Genomic DNA, 23,327 nt, shown 5'->3' on the forward strand with positions numbered 1-23,327 from the left:
CCATGGCCAATGTCAACTCTAATCCTGCCCCCAGCCCCAATCTCCTGCCCTTGAAAAACTGAGGAGTGTGTGGGGGGGATGAACTCCATAATGACACTCTAGGAATTTCCCCCAATCTCTATGGTCTTTACCACAGAGGCTAGGGACAATTCCCGAAGTGTCACCCAGAAGTGGCATCATATCCTCCCCAAACTCCACCCTCTCCGGGCACACACCCCTCCAAATCTCTTAGTATTTGCTTAGGCGATGTTGGGAACTGTAGAGCGATCTGGGCCCTTGCAACACATCAGCACTGTCATTTATGTGCTGCCTCAACCAAAGCAGTATTTCTGGTGGTTTAGCCAGAAAATGTGCTTCACAGCAGCTGGGGAAAGTTTCCATCATTTGTGTGTGTGTGTAAAGTGCCGTCAAGTCGCAGCCAACTTATGGCAACCCCTTTTTTGGGGGGGGGGTTCATGGCAAGAGACTAACAGAGGTGGTTTGCCAGTGCCTTCTTCTGCACAGCAACCTTGGTATTCCTTGGTGGTCTCCCATCCAAACATTAACCAGGGCTGACCCTGCTTAGCTTCTGAGATCTGACGAGATCAGGCTATCCTGGGCCATCCAGGTCAGGGCTTCCATCATTTATATGTCTTTAAATGTGGGAAATCATTAAAGTGGTTTTACATTAACTACATAAAATGAGCCCGCCATGAGAAAATACACAGTTTAACACAGGAAGAAAAAAACCAGCAGTGTCATGTTTGGCAGCAGACGGAAGGTGTCGCTTGTCTTCTTACCTGACCAATCATCACCGAGAAAGCAAAGACCCCTGTGAAGTAATTGAGGAGCTGAAAGATGATCTCAAAGAGGGTGTGGGGGTCCGGCAGCCCTCCAATTGTTATTAAGGTCTTGACAGCCCAGTAGTAACAGCGGAGGTAACTTTAAGGACACAAAAAGGCCTATGTATGAATGAAGCAACCAAGGATTTATCTATCCCAGCACTGACCCCCAACACCAAACACAGAAAGCAGTTGTGCTGAGTACCTGTTTCCTTCTCCATCATAGGCCCACTGGGTAGAGCCCAATCCATTGATGGACGATGCCCAGTAGTACAGGCAAGAGTTAACATGCAAGCTGAACAGCAAGTAGGCTGTGATTCTGATTACTCTGCAAAAAGGGTGAAAAAAGACTTACAAAAAATTACTCTAAAACAACGCTGTTAACAATGGAGAGGGGCTGTGGCTCAGTGGTAGAGCATTTGCTTGGCACACAGAAGGTCCCAGGTTCAATCCCCGGAATCTCCAGTTAAAGGGACTAGGCAAGTAGGTGAGGTGAAAGACCTCAGCCTGAAACCCTGGAGAGCAGCTGCCGGTCTGAGTAGACAATACTGACTTTGATGGACAAAGGGTCTGATTCAATATAAGGCAGCTTCATATGTTCATGTGTGTTCATGTGGGCGCTCCTACTTGCAACTGGTGTAAATAGAGACCAGCTATTTCTGATGGAAGTGCAAACACCACAGCTTTGTAGGAGTGGTATTCAAAAATAAGCTCATGAACATGAAAAGCACTCAACTTTCACTCCCTCTCACAGTTCCCCCTTAGCTATTTAGAAACCATGCACGCCACCTCTCCAGAACCTGCTCGAAGTTGATCATGGCTAAAACAATACCCAAAAGTACATAAAAACAATTCAAGCCAATAAATAGGGTTGCCAACCACCAGGTATTAGCTGGAGATCTCCTGCTATTACAACTGATCCCCAGCTGATAGAGATCACGTCACCTGACGAAAAGGGCCGCTTTGGCAATTGGACACTTTGGCACTGAAGTCCCTCCGCTCCCCAGACCCCACCCTCCTCAGGCTCCACCCTAAAAACCTCCCACCGGTGGCAAAGAGGAACCTTGAAACTAGGGTTGACAACCTCCAGAGGATGGCTAGAGATCTCCTGTTATTACAACTGATCTCCAGGCGACAGAGATCAGTTCCCCTGGAGAAAATGGCCGCTTTGGCAATTGGACATTATGGCATTGAAGTCCCTCCCCTCTAAAAAAAAACCTGACCTTCTCAGGCTCTGCCCCCCCAAAATTCCAGGTATTTCCCACCCCAGAGCTGGCAACCCTACTGACAAACCTACCAATAAAATTCCCATTGATAAGTAAACTCATCCATGTTGAACCCCAAAAAGGAATGTCAGCATGCAAAGATCAAGGAGAGCGAGGCTGAAATTCTGGAAAGGTGACCATTGCCTCAAGTTTAGGGTTGCCAACTGCCAGGTAGTAGCAGGAGATCTCCTGCTATTACAACTGATCTCCAGCCAATATATATCAATTCACCTGGAGAAAAGGGCCACTAGGGCAATTGGACTCTATGGCATTGAAGTCCCTCCCCAAACCCCACCCTCCTCAGGCTCCACCCCTAAAACCTCCCGCCGGTTGCCAAGAGGGACCTGGCAACCCTACTCAAGTTGCAGCAGTCAGAATGACCCTACGAAATCCTATAAAAACAATCTAGTTGTGTATAAACATGCTGGACTCCGGTGCCAGAGAAAATCCCAAAAGAACAGAACACAGGTGCTACGTTTTGGTGACTGTGGTCTGTCCTTACTTTCCTTATGTGGGCTATACTTTCCCTCAGCCTAAGAAAGCCCCTGCAATGGATTCAAGGCAGACTGGGGAGGCAAGCTTACATCTTCCCTCTCTCCTTCTCCTTCTTCCTCTCCTCTAGGGTTTCCAACCTCCAGGGAGATCTCCTGCTATTACAACTGAACTCCAGCCGATAGAGATCAGTTCACCTGGAGAAAATGGCCCCTTTGGCAATTGGACTCTATGGCATTGAAGTCACTCCCCTCCCCAAACCCTGTCCTCCTCAGGCTCTGCCCCCAAAACCTTTCGTTGGTGGCGAAGAGGGACCTGGCAACCGTACTCTCCTCCCTCTTGCTCTCACACACAAGGGTTGCCAGGCACATGACTGGATCCCCATGAGACTTTGGTGGTGGGACATGGGGAATTTTTTGGGGGGGGGTTAACATTTAGATGTCACTTCTGGGTAAAACCATAGAGATCAGCAAACTCCTAGAACATCAGTGACAGCACTTCCAGGTTTTAGCCCAATGTCTCGATGTGCCAATGACATCTCCCCTCCCTTTCCTCCTGTGGCTCATTCAAGCAGTAGTGGAAGCTAAAAGGTGGTGGAGAGACTCACAGTCATATTCATCTTTAGTCCAGAGCCCATTAAAGGGACTAGAGGCCCCTGGAACCCAGGGCACAAATATGGCTTGCTGCCCCTTCCTGTAAATGCTAGAACCAAAATAAGTGTTAGCAGCAGGTGAGACAGCGGGGCTCACCTGTAAACGTAGGCCTTGCTCAGAATAGATTCAAGCCGGTTGTTGAACTCAAAGAAAGCCATATACTGCAAGAGAAAACAGGAGAGGGGATCAGACCAGAAGGAAAGCCCTGAGAAGTTGCCAGCATAGGAAACTCTTCACCTTCAGCCCACTTCCTTAATCACTGGTGTCAAGATGGCTTCCTCAGTCTCGTAGGATCGGTATACTTCTAGAGCAGTGTCAATAAGTTCTACCTCCTCCCTGTTTGACTGCAGGGCTCCCTACCTCTAGGTGGGGCTTGTAGTGCTCCCATAATTACAACTGATCTCCAGACTACAGAGATCAGTTCCCCTGGAGAAAACGGCTGCTTTGGAGAGCAGACTCTATGGTATACCATAGAATGTAGGAGAAATGGAAGTCCAAAGAATGACCTTACATCCCTGCTGAGATCCCTCCTTTCCCCAATCTCTTCTTTCCCCAGGTATCACCCCAAATCTTCAGGAATTTCCCCAGCCAGAGTTGGGAACACTATATAATAGATATTCTTAAAGTGCAATGATGCTTCTGGGACTTGGTTCCATGCAGCTCATCATGACTCACCTTTAAGCAGCGAGGTAAACGCAAGAGGGAGTTTACACCAACTTTGAAGTAGAGGAAATCCAGTGGCAGAAGGCAGATAAGGTCCATCTGAAAAGGCACAGCATAACCCCCCAAGTGTCAGTGAATTTGTCAGTTGCAAATTATCCTGTAAATTTGCAATCACAACAGTCCTGCAGTTGACAATATTACTGGCCCATGATTCTGCTGCTCAGGGGTCCTGGCTGAAACAGGGAATAAAGGAAGCTAAAGCGACCATGCGTTTTCGCCCAAACTGACCAGCTGCCAATTCCAAAATAGATTAAAAACAAGCAGTACAACTGAATACAAAACCAATATATTTTAGAAGACAACAAACTAATAATAAACAAATAATATGCAGCTAATAAAAAGAGAGCAGCTAATAATGATTTCCGATAAACTTGTGGGGACATGGACTCTTTTATTATATTTATGGAAAAATACGTTCTCCGCTAATGTAAAAATCACATGTATTTTTTTCTCTGCTGTACGTAATTTTATTGCCTTTGTAATCTGTAGGGTTGCCAGTTCTGGGTTGGGAAGCACCTGGAGATTTTGGGTGTGGAGCTTGAGGAGGGTGGAGGTTAGGGAAGGCATGGGACTTCAGTGGGGTATAATGCCATACAGTCCACCTTCCGAAGTCACAATTTCCTCCAGATGAACTGATCTCTATCACCTGGAGATCAGCTGTAATAACAGGAGATCTCTAGACACCATCTGGAGCCTGGCAACCCTAGTAATCTGTTTTATTAAACATTTTAAAATACCGGTATTTAAAACATGATGCCAAGGACATTCAGGGCAAAGATCTTGATGCAACATCCACATAAAAGTTAAAACAATTTAAAAATAACGACAACCAAATCCATTAGAAACACACTAAAATCACTGAACTGTGCAGCTGAACAGCCTTTTAATAATTTAGAATAAATCAAAAGCAATTCAGTACAGAACAAAGTCAGCAGGGGCCAGCAACGTATACAAACCCCATGTGGAGGGAGGGGCAAAAGACTCAGAAGGACTTGCACCGAGAGATGGACAGAGGGAGCGTGACTCTGTGCTTCTCCTGGACCTTTCGATACCATCAATCATGGTATCCTTCTGGACCAGCAATCTGAACTGGGATTGGAAGACACACCGTTCTGCGGTGGTTCTGGTCCTACCTGTTTCAGAAGGTGGTGCTGGGGGACTGCGTGTTTGTGTAGTGGGTAGTGTGTGTTTGTGTGTGGGAGGGTCATCCCATTTACCTTTGCAAGAGCTAGACTGAAGTCAACATTCCATGGTTCCCTTGGCCTATCAGACCACACTAAAGCCAAACACATGCAGCAATGAACATGAATGCTTCATTCTCTCTCCACATCCAGCTCCAGACTGCTCCTGACCACCCCTTTTAAGCCCCACTCGCACATGTGTGTAATCCCCACCCAGGCTGGACCCATCCTCTCATAGAATCATAGAGTTGGAAGGTACCACCAGGGTCATCTAGTCCAATCCCCTGCACAATGCAGGAAATTCACAACTACCTCCCCTCCACACATCCAGTGACCCCTACTCCATGCCCAGAAGATGGCCAAAATGCCCTCCCTCTCATGATCTGCTTAAGCTCATAGAATCAGTATTCCTGATAGATGGCCATCTAACCTCTTAAAAACCTCCAGGGAAGGACAGCTTACTACCTCCCGAGGAAGCCTGTTCCACTGAGGAACCGCTCCAACTGTTAGAAAATTCTTCCTAATGTCTAGGCGGAAACTCTTTTGATTTAATTTCAACCGGTTGGTTCTGGTCCGACCTTCTGGGGCAACAGAAAACAACTCGGCACCCTCCTCTATATGACAGCCCTTCAAGTACTCCCCCACTGTGGTCCTAATATTTTTGAAGATGACTTTCACTGAGAACGACGATGAGAAAAAATGGTGATGATAGATGGTACTAGACCAGGGATAGGCAAAACGTCTTGGCTTGAGGAACAGTTATTTTCCTGTGATGGTGTTGGTGCCACTGGCAAACAACGGTTGTACTTGGCCAGACACCCAAGAGCAAATCAAATGTAAGCAGCATCAACTCAGGGTTTTTTTTGTGGATCTGCCTGACAACTGCATGGATCCCAAAGATATATATGCCATAAACCATACCAGTCACTTTCTCCACACTGCTGGCCACAAAGCATGGTTGGCACCTCTAGGGCATTTCCTGGTTGCTTTGGTAGAACACTTGCCCTGTGTACTGACCTAGTTGGCCTGGCAAGCCACTGTTTAGCACATCAGGGCGATACTAGACTGTCTGACTGCAATGTGAAGATTTCTGTCACTAACAAAACGTTAATGTGCATTTGATTCTGAGGGGGAAAAACCCCTAGTTTTTTCAAATTAGAAAGTACTAAACACTTGTACTTTTGGATACATTATGCAACATCCACGCATGCTTGGAAGTTGTGTTTTCATTGAACACATGAAGCTGCCTTATACTGAACCAGACCCTTGGTCCATCAAAGTCAGTATTGTCTACTCAGACTGGCAGCGCCTCTCCAGGGCCTCAGGCGGAGGTCTTTCACATCACCTACTTGCCTAGTCCCTTTAACTGGAGATGCCGGGGATTGAACCTGGGACCTTCTGCATGCCAAGCAGAGGCTCTACCCCTGAGCCACAGTTCATCCTACAAGGTTCCCTCTTGTCTCCTATGTTCTTTAACATCTACATGAAACCACTGGGTGAGGTCATCCAGAGATTTGGCCTGGTTTATCACCAATATGTAGATGACATTCAGCTCTTTCTCACACTTCCAGCTGATCAAGGGAAGCTGTAGAACCCTGCATCAGTGCCTGGAGGCGGTTTGGCTGGATGCGGGGCTAATAAACTGAAGTTTAATCCTGATAAGATGTATGTACAACAGGTGGGCTGAAGGTCTGACCTGGGATTCAAGGTGTCACCTGTTTTGGATGGGGTTGCACTCCCCTTGAAGGAATAGCTCTGTAATCTGTAATATAGCCTAGTAGGATTTTGTCTTGCCCAAGCCAGCCTAGCAGACATATGGTTGACGGGTTGGAGAAACTCCCAGTTAAGAGGGAATGCTCAATTATTCAGAAATGTTGGAAGGGGGTCATATATACTATAATAACTGATTCTGAGATGCCAGCATATCTATTAAATATTTGCTTGGCCCATTTCCTAGTCTAGTGGGGAGGCAATGTTATGAGCTAGTTTGGAATTTGCTAACCACAGCTAAAATTTTAACAGCAAAGTGCTTGTGTAGAACCTCTCTCGTTTCATCCTTGATTTATTCAATCATGGGAAATGACACAAAATTACAGATATTCTCTAGTTAGTTAAGCCATTCAGTTAGTAGTTAGGCCATTCAGTTAGCTGGCTTTTGAACAAGAGTAGATAAATTCATGGAGGGGGGGAAACCTATCAATGGGTGATGTCCATGGTTATCTTAGGGGCACCGCCATGTACAGAAGCAGGATACCGCTGAATATCAGGTGCTGGGAACAACTGTGAAGGAAAGCTATAACCTTCCTGCCTTACTTGTGGACTTTCATTTGGGGAATCCAGGTGGGAAACAGGATGCCAGATCTGATGGACTTTTGGTCAGATCCAGCTGGGCTCTTCTTATTTCATTACCTACCCCAGAAGCAAAACCCTTCCATCATTCCCTGACTTAAACACAAATAATAATATAGACGAAGGCATTGCCTGAGATCATGCAACTTTTAAATTTTTATACACAGCAGTTCATTTTAGGTAGATGCAAAACCAAGTAAAATTTGACCAACCTTGAAGCGCAAAGACTTTAGATAATTCTGTCTCATGGCCTTTTTATCAGTCTAGATTGGGAAGTAGAAAGAGAGAACAGTGTCACTCGAAAACTGTATGGGAAGATGATTTACATTTCCTAATACTGGGTAAGAAAGATGTGAAATTCCTTCTGGGGCTGCTTCGCTGCGGACATTTAGCTCCACCTTGCCTCGCAAACAAGCAGGTTTTTCCCCGAGCTCCTGCCTGACATTGTAGGGCAATTATCCGCTTTCCCCAAGATCTCTCGCTATTACAACTGATCTCCAGGCAACAGTGATCAGTTCAGCTGTGTAGTGTCTTCCTGCTTTATTGTATTAATATTCAATCACAATAAAACAGTTGGAAGCTGAAAATTCAAAGCAGGTTGTTTTTATTGGCCAATATACAAGTGCTGGTGAAAATTGCCTAAAGCGCAGAGCAATTTCCACACACATCAAAGGATTGCAAGCATGGATATAGACTTTGATGATGGGTGGTTACAGAAGCGAAATACACACGTCAGACTGGACTGTCCAATAAACCTTTTGGACGTATAAGCAATTATTTGCATATCCAATAGAAAATGCTCTTCAAGGCGTTGCCTAATGGTTAATGAGGAGGCACAGCTTTACATTCCAAGATGACATGTCTTGTCTTAAATCAAAGCTCCAGGCTTAATTAAGGAACCTGCCTGTACCAAGAGGGAATGACCTCACCTAGTCAGCTGCCTGCAAACTGCTTGCTGGGTCACTGTGACCCAGGCTTCTCAGCAATGAATATAGCTTGACCAAAGTACTTGTTACCCATAATGCAAAGTGATTCTAGACTTGTATATAAGAATCTATATATATGTGTGTGTGTTATGCTATGTGAATATGCATATATGTGACAGCATATATGTTTTCTCTATAAACTAAGTTAATTAGGGCACTACAGCTGGAGAAAATGGCCGCTGTGGAAGGTGGATATGGCATGATAATCCACTGAGATCCCTCCCCTCGTCAAATCCTGCCCTTCCCAGCTTCTGCTCCCAAAATATCCAAGTATTTCCCAACCCGGAGCTGGCAACCCTACTCTTTCCCCATCTAGTCTGTGTTCACCTGGCTTGGGTGCCTGACTCCAACTGCAGTGGCTCTGCATGTGCCCAACCCATGGGGGAGGGGCACCTGGCTAGCAGCTGGCCAAGGATGCAGAAGACCCTTGGGCCAGCCCTGAGTAGACTCTGGCCTTTTATGCATGGCTGTTTCCCTCGCGGGCACCCCTCCAATGACTTCGAGTCTTTGTTTTGATTATACATGCCGTTTCCGACAGAGGTAGCCTCGCTCTCCCCCTGCATTTCCCCACGTTTTGCCCGCTTTTTCAAATTCAAGATAAAACAGGTCCCTGAAAACGCAGGCAAAATGCGGGAAAATACAGGGGGAGAGTGAGGCGACCTCTGACAGCCGGAAACGGCATGCATAATCCAAACAAAGACCTGAAGTCGTCAGAGGGGTGATGGCGAGGGAAACAGCCATGCCTAAAAGGCCTCCATTGCTGACTGCTTCTTAGGGTTGCCAGGTCCCTCTTTGCCATCGGCAGGAGGTTTTTGGGGCGGAGCCTGAGGAGGGAGGGGCTTGGGGAGGGACTTCAATGCCATAGAGTCCAATTGCCAAAGGCAGCCATTTTCTCCAGGTGAACTGATCTCTATCTGCTGGAGATCAGTTGTAATAGCAGGAGATCTCCAGCTAGTACACTCAAATCCGGAGGTGTTGTCTTGGATTTTTGGATTTGTTGGACTTTGGACCTTGATGAACTCTGTTATTATTGCAAGTTTCATACCAGATGGTTTCTGGATCTTCCCGGAACCAGTTCATTTTCTCTCAAGAGGACTCAGTATTGGACTTTGATTTGAACTCAAATTGTACATTTTGGACTCTATTTCATTTTGATGTTTATAATACTTTTATTTTTCATTGGTGGGGTAACCTGTGACACCTTGGTTGTGACTGTTTTGATTATATCAATGACAAATGTACAGAATAGTACACCAATACTGAATTATTTTTGAGTAATCATTATAAAATTCAGTTTGATTATTGTTAATTGGAGCTGGTGCTGTTTTTCCCTTTAACCAGTACCTGGAAGCTGGCAACCCTACTGCTTCTTCTCAGAGAAGCTGGTGTAATTTAAACCAGGACTGAAGTAAAGCTACTTCCCTGCACACATTTCACAGGGAAGGCCAGCAGGTCCTGGCCATAAGTAACATAATGACCTCTAAAAATCAGCTTCCTACCCCCTAGCTTTTATAATTTTGTACCATCCAGCTTGAAGAAGAGATCTGGTGAGCCTTCAAGCTTGCACACCATTTTGTGTAAATTGGGTTGGTTCTACTAAAAGTTGCCACATGGATTGTGTTCTTGTTATCACAGTAGGACCGCCTGCCCTGCTGTGCGCCACTTACAATAATGTCTCCTCTTTCAACAAACTGTAGGCGGACTTGAAAGACGGAGATGTCCAAAAGGTAGATGAAGTCACAGATGTAGTCTACAGTCATCCAATAGTAGACATTCCCGGGTGTTTGGTATGGGAAAGCCCAGCGGACTGGAATCAGCCAGCAGTTCCAATTCCATGCCAGAACCACAATGAAGAGCCACAAGATATATATCAGATCTGAGAAGGGGGGGGAAGGAAAAGCCCAGCACAGACTCAGTAGTGTAGGCAAAGATTAAAGGTTGCCATGTTGCACCAACAAAAAAATACCAAAACGAAAAGTTGTATAACAACCTTTGTCTATAGATCTGCAGGATCTTACTGCCATATTGGCGAGAATTCCTGCCCCCATAAAAAGTCCCCTTTTTGCTGATGGATAGAGATCCAAATATAATATTGGCCGTGGCCAAATATCTCTCCATCATATTTTCCTCTGTGAAATAACTGCTCAGGACCAATGGGTCATAGGAGCAAAGAAGGAAAGAAAGATCTGCTGGATTTTGTATTCTTGGAGAGCGGCCATTTTTGCTTCTGTGTTTCAATGGCCCTTAAGGCCATGTAGCCTCTTACCTCATTTAATCCAATTTGTTCTGCAAGACAATCGTGCCCTAATTACCCTTTCCCCAGCTTCACTGTGCTCGCTCTCAAATTTGCTTTGCTCCGGTCTTTTTCAGAGCAGTGCGATCCAAGGGCATTAGCAAGACATCCGGATGGGAGAGTATGCATTTTCAAAAGTCCCACCCATCTCAACACCATTTTTTCCTGTCATCAGTTCCTTGCAGATGCTGTTTTCTCCACCACACCACCAGAGGGTTTGTGGGTGTGGGATATTTTTTTTTTAAATCAACAACTGCTATAGCACTATAATGCTATATAATTGCTGATTCCCCCCCTTAAGCCTTCAAAAAGCCCTCTGGTGGCATGGTGAGGAAAAATGCAGGGAAAAGGCAGCTGATAGAAGAAAGTGCATAGCCAATTCCTGTGTGTAGGCTCCATTGCCAATGTACCTACCTACCTAAAGGTAATGGTAAAGGTCCCCTGTGCAAGACCTGGGTTATTCCTGACCCATGGGGTGACATCACATCCCGACATTTACTAGGCAGACTATGTTGACGGGGTGGTTTGCCAGTGCCTTCCCCAGTCATCTTCCCTTTACCCCCCGCAAGCTGGGTACTCATTTTACCAACCTCGGCAGGATTTAAGGCTGAGTCAACCTTGAGCCAGCTACCTGAAACCAGCTTCCGTCAGGATCAAACTCAGGTCGTGAGCAGAGCTTGGACTGCAGTACTGCAGCTTACCACTCTGCGCCACAGGGCTCTTTACCTACCTACCTACCTACCTATTTATTTATTTATTTAGATTTTTACCCTGCCCTCAAACCCTGGCCACAGCCAGGCTCAGGGCCACTAACAAAGTATTCAGATACAATAAATACTATAAAATACAATAAAATCACAATAAAACAATTTAATTAACCCCATCAAATCAAAAAATGGCGCTCCTTTATGAGCACAGGTTCCGCTATAGGGCTGAGAAGGCAGTCGGGGGGGCCCACCTCAAGCGGTACATAAACATTTGCAGCACTGATGAATGCAAAATGGAGAATCCTTGCCATGTGGGTGCAGCCTAATTAAAACAATTCACGACAATGCAAAAGAAAAAGAAAAACCAGCTTATATGACCTAAGAACAGCCAGGTAAACCCTGTTCAGTTAAAATCCTGATGAAAAAGAAAAGTAGGTTTCATGGGCTTAATGCTTTAAATCAGCACTTTGAATTGTATTTGCAATCAAGGCAGAAAAGGCAATATGATAAGCCTGATGCCTAGCACAGATAAAAGACAGGCAGCTGCATCGAATGAAGCTCCCAAATGGTTTTCAAGAGCAGCCCCATGTGAGGTACATTGCAGCAGTCCCAGCTGGCAAATACAGGAGCATATATCAGCCTAGCAGGACTAGGCGCGTGTCTAGAAGGGTAGAGAATCTATGTGATAGATGCAGATGAAAGTTTACAAACTCGCCAAAGAAAGCAGATAAAGCACAGCAAAATAAAATACAACCAAACAAAGAAGAGATCACTGAAAACTGAGCCAGGCAATAGAACACAACTCTGAGGAGTCAACCTTGTCAAAGGCAGTCACTTTAGCTGATATGGAGCTGGGGACGCAAGGTCCCTGAAGCAAGCTTGTATTCACATTCTAGAACCCACCAATTACCTACTCTGAGCCATTTTCAAAGGCATAGGCCATTTCTAGACTATTTTCTATAAGATCTATACCAGTCAGAATAGTCATTTGCATAACAAATGCCTCTTTTCTGTTTTGTATAGAAGGCAATCACACATCCATCACTCAAGCAGCTCACGGGCATAGTCTTAGTATCAAATACAGTGCCCATTCTAGGCACTTCATTTCTCTTTTTCATAGCAGCCCAATTAGTTCCAAAAAAAGCCCTGTCCAGTTACTCACTGGTGAGAGGATCGATGCTGCTGGGGAACTGGCATGTTTTCAAGCGACGCCGCTTTGATTTGCCAGCCTGGTCCTCTTTCTCCGTTTCTTCCTTTTTCTCTGTTTCTTCCTTTTTCTCTTCTGGAGGCTTTTCGTTGGAAGGCGCTGTGAAAACAGATCAAAACAATCAAAATAATATTTATTTTAGTAACCTTACACACCACCTTTCTGTTCCAAGAACAACCAACATTCACAATAAAAAAATATATAAAATGCCCCAAATTGCAAGCAAAATGCGTGGGGAGAGCGAGATGACCTCTGATGGGCAGAAAAGGCATGCATAATCAAAAGGAAGCCTTGAAGCAGTTGGTGGGGGTGACTGCAGGGAAACGTCCCTACATAAAAGGCCGTAGTCAGCTAACATTCAGGTCCAGCCCAAGGTTTTTTTTGGCGTCCTAGATAAGATAACCTATGATTTGCATGCACACACACCCAATGAATAGAGAGAAAGGTTAGGGGTCTAGAATGAATGTTTTACTTGCTAGGCATTCAAAATGTATAAAATAAAAATAGATATGCTCTTCAAAAGCCTTCCATGCTCCATCTGGGCAGATATAGAAGACCCGAGTCAACAGATAAGGAGATTCTAGAAGCCAGGTAATGTCAATCTTCTCTTCAATAAGAATAGGCTGTCTAGAAGGTGCATAAGTCAAGAAGGTGCAAAATATGTATATTAAATAGTACCAAAATCGTAAAATATATGACAATTACATATATTCTCAGACAGAGTAATGAACAACCATACATAAACCAAGTAATTAACAACCATACAACACATTCCATGGAAGTCTTTAGACTAACACATAGTATTTTCTTTATCTCTTGCAGGAGATGTGAGAAATGAATGCATCACCGAAAAAGGTGAGTAGAAATACTGTTGACCATATATCTTGAAGCTTGTGTTTCTTTCCTTATCTTTGCAGGTAACATATAGAGAAAACAATATCTTTTCAAAGGAGAAACCTTCAAAGAAGAGAAGACGGCGAGGCAGCCTCATTCAAGAGCCGTTTTGCATTGCTCAAAATGAGCTAGGCTTTTTCAATTCAGAATAATATTCTTATAAACTCATCCCCATATAGACAGCATCATATCACTGTTGCTTCCATCCTGGTGGATCAAATCGTTCAAGCCAATAGAGGAGGCCCCTCTCACCTTTTTGATGCCCCTCAAATACTGGCTATCACCTAGGTTTGCCCAGTGGTCTGGCCAGCCTTGCATATAGTTGAGCAACAATTGACTAATCACATTTGAACAATGGAAACTAATATGGGTTATAGACACCTCCTCTCACTTTTGGTCTAAAGCATATCCTCTACAGTGGAACAGTAAGCGATTAGAATAATCTTAATGTTTCCAGGTTTGTTGTTCAGGTTCTGTTCATGCCTCTATCTTTCTCAGTTGCCTTGTCGGTCTCTTCCCTTGAAATCTGACTGGCTCAAAAGAATCCCAAAATCTCTCTTCTCATCCCACCATGCGCTCTGAACTTCATGAAAGGGCAGAAATTCTCTAAATAGCCACTATGAGACCCTCCCTGCTAATTTTTTTACCAGCAAGATTCCAGACGGTCCCTGCTGCCTTCACTGAACACATGCTGGTTCTCCAGGAAAAAAGGCAAACTCCATCAACATATGAATTGACACACCCTGCCAGTGTTTGCAGATTGGAAGCTAGAAGGATATGCTTGTTCTGCCACCTTTTGACAAGACTACCTGTAAAGACAGTATTGGGTTGGCCTCTGAGCATTCACAGAGTGCGAATTCAACATTTCATTTTGCCAAATGGTAAATTTTACTCAGATACTTACAGGGCACGGGCGTCTCTTCATCAGAGGAGGCATCTGGGTCAACCAGCTTCTCTTTCACTTTCTCCGTCCGGTCCTTAAAAAGCCGCACCAGTTCCTGCAGACGATCGTTGATCACGTCGCTGTTCTGGCTGGTTGTGGAGCCCCTGCGTTGGGACGAGCTGCAGAGAGATTACAAATAAAAAACTTCTGGTTAACCAGACTCACTGGGCGAAAACCCATGGGAGGTTTTGCCTTGGATTTGCCACTCTCTAAACGCACATTTTCCCCAGCCAAATTCTCAAAAGTCAAAAATAAGCCCCCATGCAGAGTTTTGAGAATTCAGATCGGGAAAATGTGTATCTAGAGAGTGGCAAATCCAAGGCAATACCTCCCATGAGTTTTTGCCCACTGTTCCATCAGTCACAGATGATCTTGGGCATCACTGCAGGCAGTAAAGAGGTAAGACGGAGAGGTAGATGGATGGCATTTGACAGCAAGCCATTTAAAAACAAGCCAAACAGTAGAGAACTATTGCTATAGTACAATGGGAGGGGCTGTGGCTCAGTGGTAGAGTATCTGCTTGGCATGCAGAAGGTCTCAGGTTTGATCCCCGGCATCTCCAGTTAAAGGGACTAGGCAAGGAGGTGATGTGAAAGATCTCTGCCTGAGTCCCTGGATAGCCGCTGCCAGTCTGAGTAGACAATACTGACTTTGATGGACCAAGGGTCTGGTTCAGTATAAGGCAGCTTCATGTGTTCAATGAAAACACAACTTCCAAGCATGCGTGGATGTTGCATAATGTATCCAAAAGTACAAGTGTTTAGTACTTTCTAATTTGAAAAAACTAGGGGTTTTTCCCCCTCAGAATCAAATGCACATTAACGTTTTGTTAGTGACAGAAATCTTCACATTGCAGTCAGACAGTCTAGTATCGCCCTGATGTGCTAAACAGTGGCTTGCCAGGCCAACTAGGTCAATACACAGGGCAAGTGTTCTACCAAAGCAACCAGGAAATGCCCTAGAGGTGCCAACCATGCTTTGTGGCCAGCAGTGTGGAGAAAGTGACTGGTATGGTTTATGGCATATATATCTTTGGGATCCATGCAGTTGTCAGGCAGATCCACAAAAAAAACCCTGAGTTGATGCTGCTTACATTTGATTTGCTCTTGGGTGTCTGGCCAAGTACAACCGTTGTTTGCCAGTGGCACCAACACCATCACAGGAAAATAGCTGTTCCTCAAGCCAAGACGTTTTGCCTATCCCTGGTCTAGTACCATCTATCATCACCATTTTTTCTCATCGTCGTTCTCAGTGAAAGTCATCTTCAAAAATATTAGGACCACAGTGGGGGAGAACTTGAAGGGCTGTCATATAGAGGAGGGTGCCGAGTTGTTTTCTGTTGCCCCAGAAGGTCGGACCAGAACCAACCGGTTGAAATTAAATCAAAAGAGTTTCCGCCTAGACATTAGGAAGAATTTTCTAACAGTTGGAGCGGTTCCTCAGTGGAACAGGCTTCCTCGGGAGGTAGTAAGATGTCCTTCCCTGGAGGTTTTTAAGAGGTTAGATGGCCATCTATCAGGAATACTGATTCTATGAGCTTAAGCAGATCATGAGAGGGAGGGCATTTTGGCCATCTTCTGGGCATGGAGTAGGGGTCACTGGATGTGTGGAGGGGAGGTAGTTGTGAATTTCCTGCATTGTGCAGGGGGTTGGACTAGATGACCCTGGTGGTACCTTCCAACTCTATGATTCTATGAGAGGATGGGTCCAGCCTGGGTGGGGATTACACACATGTGCGAGTGGGGCTTAAAAGGGGTGGTCAGGAGCAGTCTGGAGCTGGATGTGGAGAGAGAATGAAGCATTCATGTTCATTGCTGCATGTGTTTGGCTTTAGTGTGGACTGATAGGCCAAGGGAACCATGGAATGTTGACTTCAGTCTAGCTCTTGCAAAGGTAAATGGGATGACCCTCCCACACACAAACACACACTACCTTGTGGGATATAAGTGTGACCAACAAATGAAAAGAACTAGCTTTTCCCGCAAACTCACTCTTCTGCCTGTGGGATGGACTGGTCTGGCCAAGCTTTGACTGGAGACTGGTAAGGAGATGGTACTCGAAGTTCATCCACATTGACCATGGACGGGTGTGGAGATGGTACTCGAAGTTCATCCACGTTGTCCGTGGACAGGTGTGGAGATGTTACTCGAAGATCATCCACGTTGACCGTGGACTGGTGTGGAGATGGTACTTGAAGTTCTTCCACATTGTCCTCTTGGGAGTATACCTTTTTTCTAAAGTGGGGAAAGAATTCAAGAAATGGCATAATTTATTATTTACTTATTTAATATATCAATATACCTTTTGACATGCTCAGATTTTTTTTCTGTTGAGCACATGGGAATAAGCATTCTGTATCTATCTTTTTAGAAAAGCAAGTAGTAAAATGACAATGAACATTTTCCTGGGAATAAGCACCATTGAATAAAATGGGACTTCTGAGCAGAACTGCTTAGAAGAATTCTCTATAAGCCTTTTAAAACATACTATTGCTACAGTGTCATTGTTTTTATACCGGCTGTGGAAAGGTATTTCTAGCTATGCTTCAGTGGAAAGGAATCTTAGGCCCTGTTTAATCACTGACTCCAGAGACAATTAGATAGTTTGGTTGCTTATGTCAGCTGGAGTACAAAGACTTGGAGAACTAATAATATGGGACAAGTCAATTATATTTTGAAAAATGTACATAGAAAAAATCTCCTAAGCAAGCGACCAAGAACTACATCCACTCATCCATGCACCTATCTTAGTAGGGTTGACAGGTCCCTCTTCGCCACCAGCAGAAGGTTTTTGGGGTGGACCCTGAGAAGAGCAAGGTTTGGGGAGGGGAGGGACTTCAATGCCATAGAGTCCAATGGTCAAAGAGATCTATCGGCTGGAGATCAGTTGTAATAATAGCAGGAGATCTCCAGCTAGTACCTGGAGGTTGGCAACCATAGTTCTTAGAGATGTTACCACAACAACTTCTAAGACCAGTGGACAGATTCAGAACCAATAATGGGGTTTGGAAGAACAAAATAAGTGCAATTTAAATAATTTTCAAACATTTCCACTCTCTTCTTTAGAACAAAGATTCTTAAAAAGACAATTCATACCTCTTAGTGGCCGTGGGTGTAGCTGGCACTGTGAGGGTTTGGGGTTGGTTTTGCGATTTGTTTTGAGAGACGGGACGAGTGCTTCGGATAAGCCTGGGCAGCCCCGAAGAGCCATTTTTAAACTTCATGCTCTTGACGTTCACAGTGGGATTCTTGCTCGCCTGTAGTCCTTGGGAAGAAAGAATATTAAATGAATTACAAAGTAAAAAAACAAGCTTGTTGGCTTTGGCCACAAACAAAAGATACCCAAGCCCTTCTACCAATGGGTTCTGTCTCAGGGGTCCTCTAACCTTGTTGAGCTGGCGGGCACTTTGGCGATTTTAAGAAAAAGTTAACAGATAAAACAGATGCAAAGATAACGTAAAAGCCAAAAGAGTAGAAAATGAACATAAGTATCACCAATGTCTTTGGTTTTACATAATTTTAAGCACAGCACGGGGGTAAGAGATGGGATATGAATGAAACTGGTCACGGAATATGAGACTGTTCTATTGTTCTATTTTTTTATCTCTTTTTTATTTTTTTAATTTTTCTATTTCTACAAAATATTGTGAGGTTCCAAGCCAAGAATTCTCCTATGATGGATGCAGTTGCTTACAAAGGGGTATTCACTGCACACCCAAAAGGGATGCGTCCAGGACTCTTCTAAAATACCTCCTACTTCAGTAGGGTTGTCAACCTCCAGGTACTAGCTGAAGATCTCCTGCTATTACAACTGATCTCCAGCCGATAGAGATCCGTTCACCTGGAGAAAATGGCCACTTTGGCCATTGGACTCTATGGCACTGAAGTCCCGCCCCTCCCCAAACCCCGCCCTCCTCTGCCCCAAAAACCTCCCACCGGTGGCAAAAAAGGACCTGGCAACCCTACGTAGAAGGCCAAATCCTGGGTGTCTCCAGAGGGCTGTTTGTGAAGTCAGGCTTTGTTTCAACCTTCAGCACAGTACCTGGTCTCTTGTGACCTCTGCGAAGCAACCAGTCTACGCACACACAGACCCGCTGGGGAATGTCCCCAGGCCTCTCCCCTTCTTCTGCAAGGGGTGTGTGGGACATTTCACAACAGAATTCTTTCAGGATTTGTCTGTTTCCTTTTACAATTTCTGAACCAGAAGTGGGAGGCTTCTTTCTTGAGAAAGATGGGAAGTTACGATTCCGGCACTGTCACAGAGAAACTATTTCTTTATGAATACTGAGAGTTTTGAAGCCACCTCCGAAAGATACAAAAGTAGAAAGCGCAAAGGATACACACAACACAAAGCCCTGCAAAAGCCAGCTGCTACATTACCTAAGTTGTGAGAAAGGGATGCTTCTTCCGTCACGAAATTGGGGTTCACCACGCCAGCCTTCTGCTTCCTGGAGCTAAGGACGGGTATGCGGGATGGAGCCATGGGCACATTGGGCAACTGGTCAGCTATGCCTTGGTAGGGAAGGGTGGAGTTTTGAAGATCAAGTGCTTTCTCCTGCATCAGGTGAACTAATTCCAGGTCTCGGCTTTGTCTGGACATGGTGCTAGATGTCTAGTGCTCTGAGGAAAGGCCACGGGAGTCTGAAGCTGTAACAGCAAACAGAATTGCTTGTGAGAGAGGGTGGTGATTCAGTTCCAAAAAAAGCTTTTTCTTTGTGGGAAAATCCACCACTGCGGATGCCTTCTGGGAAAACAGCACATGCACTGGGTTACCAACCTCAAGGAAGAGCCTGGAGTTCTCCCGGAATTACCACTGATCTCCAAACCACAGCAATCATTTCTCCATGAGGAAATGGCAGATGTGATGCCACTCTATGGTTTCTATTTCCCCTGGTCTCTATGGTATACCACAAAGTGTAGGAGAATCAGAAGTCCTGGAGTGAAATCACATCCCTGCTGAGCTACCTCCCCAAATTCAGCCCTCCCCAGGAGTTTTCCAAGTCTGTGCTGGCAATCCTACACATACGTAATCAAGCTAAAGGTGATTCCATTGTCAACTCACCACATGTTGCATTCCTCAAGCCTTTGGCACTTCAATAATTTCCAGTTCATGGACCAACAACATCCCTACAACTTTTCTTGATCTCTGTAACCAGCTGTAGAAAAGCTGCAGGATCCTGGTCATTAACATTCTCTTTCAAATAATTTATTTTCTGCTTCTGTGTTTACTCTGCTAATACACTGTCCGTCTGACGACACATACTGGACTGATGATCTGCTAGCGTGGATTTTATGCAATTATGTATCCAGTGGTTCCTGTGCTCCACACTGAGCGTCTTTGAGTCCTTCTTGGAAGCGAACGATTGGGCGACTGAAGAAATTTGTCTTTGAAATGGGATTTTTACCGGATTCCCCTCTCGCCATTCGCTGAACTATTTGCTTTGGATGTCTCCATGATGTCTTATTGATGATTTTGAGATAATTTGTCAATGTACATTTATAAATTGATTTGGATGTTCTTATGCATATTGCAATACAAATACACGTTAACTGTATAATTTCGCAAAAAATCTTTAATAAACATATTGTTATTCATAGTGTGTAATGTGTTGGGATACAATTGCTTTATGACATTACTATATATATGCAATTTTGATCGCTGTATCCATTTAGGCATCAGTGCCACTATTTTTTCTAGGATCCTGGACATTAACATTTTCTCTTTCAAATAATGTATTGTCTGCTTCTGTGTTTACTCTGTGTTTTGTCCTCACGCAGCCCGCCCAAACCAGTTTCCTCTACCTTTATGTTTCATGATCAGCCCCACAGGATCAGTTCTGTTTTTGTAGAACTCGGCTGCTGTCTTACTTTTCAGAGTAAATCCTGTTGAGCCAGTGATACCCCTAAGTCAATGGTTTTCTGATGTAAGCGGCCATCGTCTGCATAACTGATCCATGAACAAGTTATATGCTAGCCTCAGTAGTCTCTAGCTTTAAAATGGGACTCTAAACTGTGGCTGCAAGGCTGAGGTTGATATGGCGCCTCATCCCAGGCCTGCATCTTTAATACTAACAGCCAGCATGGTGTAGTGGTTAGAGTGTCTGACTTTTATAAGGGAGACCCAGGTTCAAATTCTCCACTTGGCCATGAAGTTCAATAGATGGATATCAGGAGAGGATATCAGGATAGGGATCACAGCGGCCACAGTCTAGGAAGGGGCACAATTGGCAGGTCAATCTCTTATTTATTTACTTTATTTGTATCCGGCCTTTCTCCTCAATGGGAGCCATAAGTGGCTTACATCCTTCTCCTCTCCTCTGTTTTTTTCCAAATATCCTGTGAGGTAGATTAGGTGGCGAGTGTGTGACTGGACCAAGATTACCCAGCAAGCTTCCATGGCGGAGAAGGAATTGGAACCTGTCTCCTCCACATCCTAGTCCGACATGCTAACCACTATACCATGCTAGATATCTTGGCCACAGTTTCTACCTAGAAGCCTCTATCTATCTATCTATCTATCTATCTATCTATCTATCTATCTATCTATCTATCTGAAGATGAGTCCAACCTATATGCCAATATCTCAATCAAAGTTTTTCCTCCTCTACAACTAATTTGGCAGCCATCTTGATTCATGTTCAATTGCTCTAGGATACCAAAGTGGCATCAATATTACTGTTTAATGTAATGCTATGGCACAATACATATTTTTTAAAAATTGGGGAGAACGCCATGTGCATCATTTTAACTTTTTGTTAAAAAAAAAAACGACAACAACGTTCTGCAGCAGGAATAATCAAGTCTATAGTGGACCCAAGACTTGCTTTTTGACTTTGGTACTGACTAACCAGGGCAAATCTCATCTTTTTTTAAAAGCCGGATCCTAATGTCTTGCCACAATTAAACATGAGAAGCAGAACTAGGATGAGCTAAAGCTGGCCTGGCTTTCAAAACTTGGATTCGGCAGGTACAGGGAGAAGCTTGGCCTTGCCTCTGTGCCATCCCCTTTTTCTTTCTCCCCTGTCACTGAATGGCTGCCATTCATTCCTATGGGGGAAAATAACACCTTGCACCTGGTGATTCTGCCCAGCACCGGAGGCATGACCCTTATGTGGGTCTGGAAGTGTGTGTTGTGGGTCTGCATGAATGGCAGATGCACTTGACTACACCATTCCCAGCCCACAGGGATCCTTGCCATATACAGCTCTCCCTTCACAATTCTCTCCCCCATCCCAAAGGCAAGGATTTTGCTAGCACCTGACTCCGCTGCACCGAAATCAGTGCCCAGCTTCCATTGCACTCACAATGTTTTTGGCAAGTGAAATCAAACAAACTCCTGGCACCAACCAGATGCTGGTGTTCCCAGATGCGTATGTAAATTGACTGGTGGTTTTTTGTTTTTTTTTGTCATTTTGGCCCCACAAAACCCTTTCCCTCGAAAACATTCCACATCAAAAAAGAACACGCTTAAAAAACTCACCTCTGTGCTTCACATTTCCTTTGAGGGGAGGGACAGCGCATTATGCTGCATGCTGCCCCCCAGCTCCTGGGAATCTTCAAGATATTCTTTGAATGAATGTCTGTGTTTTCAAATCATGTGGAATCGCTTCAAGACCAGGCCTCTCGACGTGTGCTTTTTCTGTTTCAGCGCCTTTCAAATGGCTGCAAATCCTGGGTCCTGTTAATCGGATTGCGTTTCCTACCCAGAGAGCTCCCATTGCGAGGGTGCCCCGGGAATGGCGAAATGCTGAGGGACCAAAGGGCTACCGTTGCTAGGGGAAGCAGCACAGTTGCTAAGAAGGTCACTAGGAGACGCTTTCTGGTTTCCAGGCACCACACTCAATTGGCAAGCCCTTGGATGTGCTATGTTGAGGGGAGGGAGGAGGAAATGCTAAAAAAACAGTCTGTTAATAGTCTGCTGCAGAGAACCTAGAAAGTTCCTTGAGCGCAACACCTTTATTGGTCCCACTCTGGACGATGCCTCCAGCCCCTCAGCCAAATGCTATAGAGTGATTGATTTTATTGGATGATGTGTTTGTTTTACCGGCTTTAATCCGTTTTGTTTCACTGTACTGTTGTGTGCCACTTCAGAACTCTTTTCTTTTCAGGAGAAGTTGCTAACAACCACGTTACCCAATCCATGCCACAGCATTACTGGCTGGTAGATATTCTCGACTACCAAGGGAACAATGCGTGTGCATTGCATGTCAAAACCGGAAGACTTACCTCAGTACATCCTTTTTTTGCCCCCTGTATGATGGTCCTAGGGCCAAATTTTTAGCAGGAATATTATCTGTTATTATGGTATATTCAGACAAGGATAAAATCAAATTTCTGCTGTCTGACATCAGTGCTCACGTAACACATAGGGTTTCTTTGTTTGCCCTAGCAGCAAAGAAAATAAGATCTAAGGAGTTATTGATTAAGTTTAAAACAGTGAGTACATTCTGGTATCTGTTATAATATTTTAATCGCTGATTTTGTTTTATTTATATTGCTGTATTACCATGTTTTAGCCAATTATATGTATGTACGTACTACTGTTTGTTGTATTACTATGTTTTAGTTATTTGTGATGACCAACAGCCGTATACAATAAATTTGCTTGGCTTCGTGAACAACCACCTTAAATTTAAACAAAGATGAAATATACCAGTAGCTGGGGACATTTTGGTGTACAATAAATACCCCTTGCCATTTCTGCTTGCCGCAAATAGTAAGACACACATATTTCTGGAAGGCTTCTCAGGCAGACTGTTACAGGGAGTGAGGCTCAGCTGTAGGCTGGTCACTGGTCATCGAAGCCCCTCCCCA

At 44.5% G+C, this 23,327-nt stretch overlaps 1 protein-coding gene across 1 annotated transcript in view; it reads right to left on the reverse strand.

The window, feature by feature from the left end:
* The window catches only part of CNGB1 (cyclic nucleotide gated channel subunit beta 1), a 38,142-nt gene extending 16,123 nt beyond the window's left edge, over positions 1–22,019 (reverse strand). Inside the window, exons 1-12 of the mRNA XM_056862318.1 lie at positions 21,994–22,019; positions 18,894–19,160; positions 17,610–17,778; positions 16,506–16,748; positions 14,476–14,618; positions 12,633–12,776; positions 10,138–10,346; positions 7,697–7,747; positions 3,907–3,993; positions 3,328–3,392; positions 1,027–1,149; positions 780–921 (exon numbers count right to left, since the gene is read on the reverse strand). Of these exons, the coding sequence (XP_056718296.1) occupies positions 780–921; positions 1,027–1,149; positions 3,328–3,392; positions 3,907–3,993; positions 7,697–7,747; positions 10,138–10,346; positions 12,633–12,776; positions 14,476–14,618; positions 16,506–16,748; positions 17,610–17,778; positions 18,894–19,113 (1,596 nt within the window). The 5' untranslated portion in view covers positions 19,114–19,160; positions 21,994–22,019. The remainder of the gene's footprint in view (positions 1–779; positions 922–1,026; positions 1,150–3,327; positions 3,393–3,906; positions 3,994–7,696; positions 7,748–10,137; positions 10,347–12,632; positions 12,777–14,475; positions 14,619–16,505; positions 16,749–17,609; positions 17,779–18,893; positions 19,161–21,993) is intronic.
* Between the last annotated feature and the right edge of the window lie 1,308 nt (positions 22,020–23,327).

The sequence above is a fragment of the Euleptes europaea genome, chromosome 17 (assembly GCF_029931775.1).
Source record: "Euleptes europaea isolate rEulEur1 chromosome 17, rEulEur1.hap1, whole genome shotgun sequence".
Lineage (NCBI taxonomy): Eukaryota > Metazoa > Chordata > Lepidosauria > Squamata > Sphaerodactylidae > Euleptes > Euleptes europaea.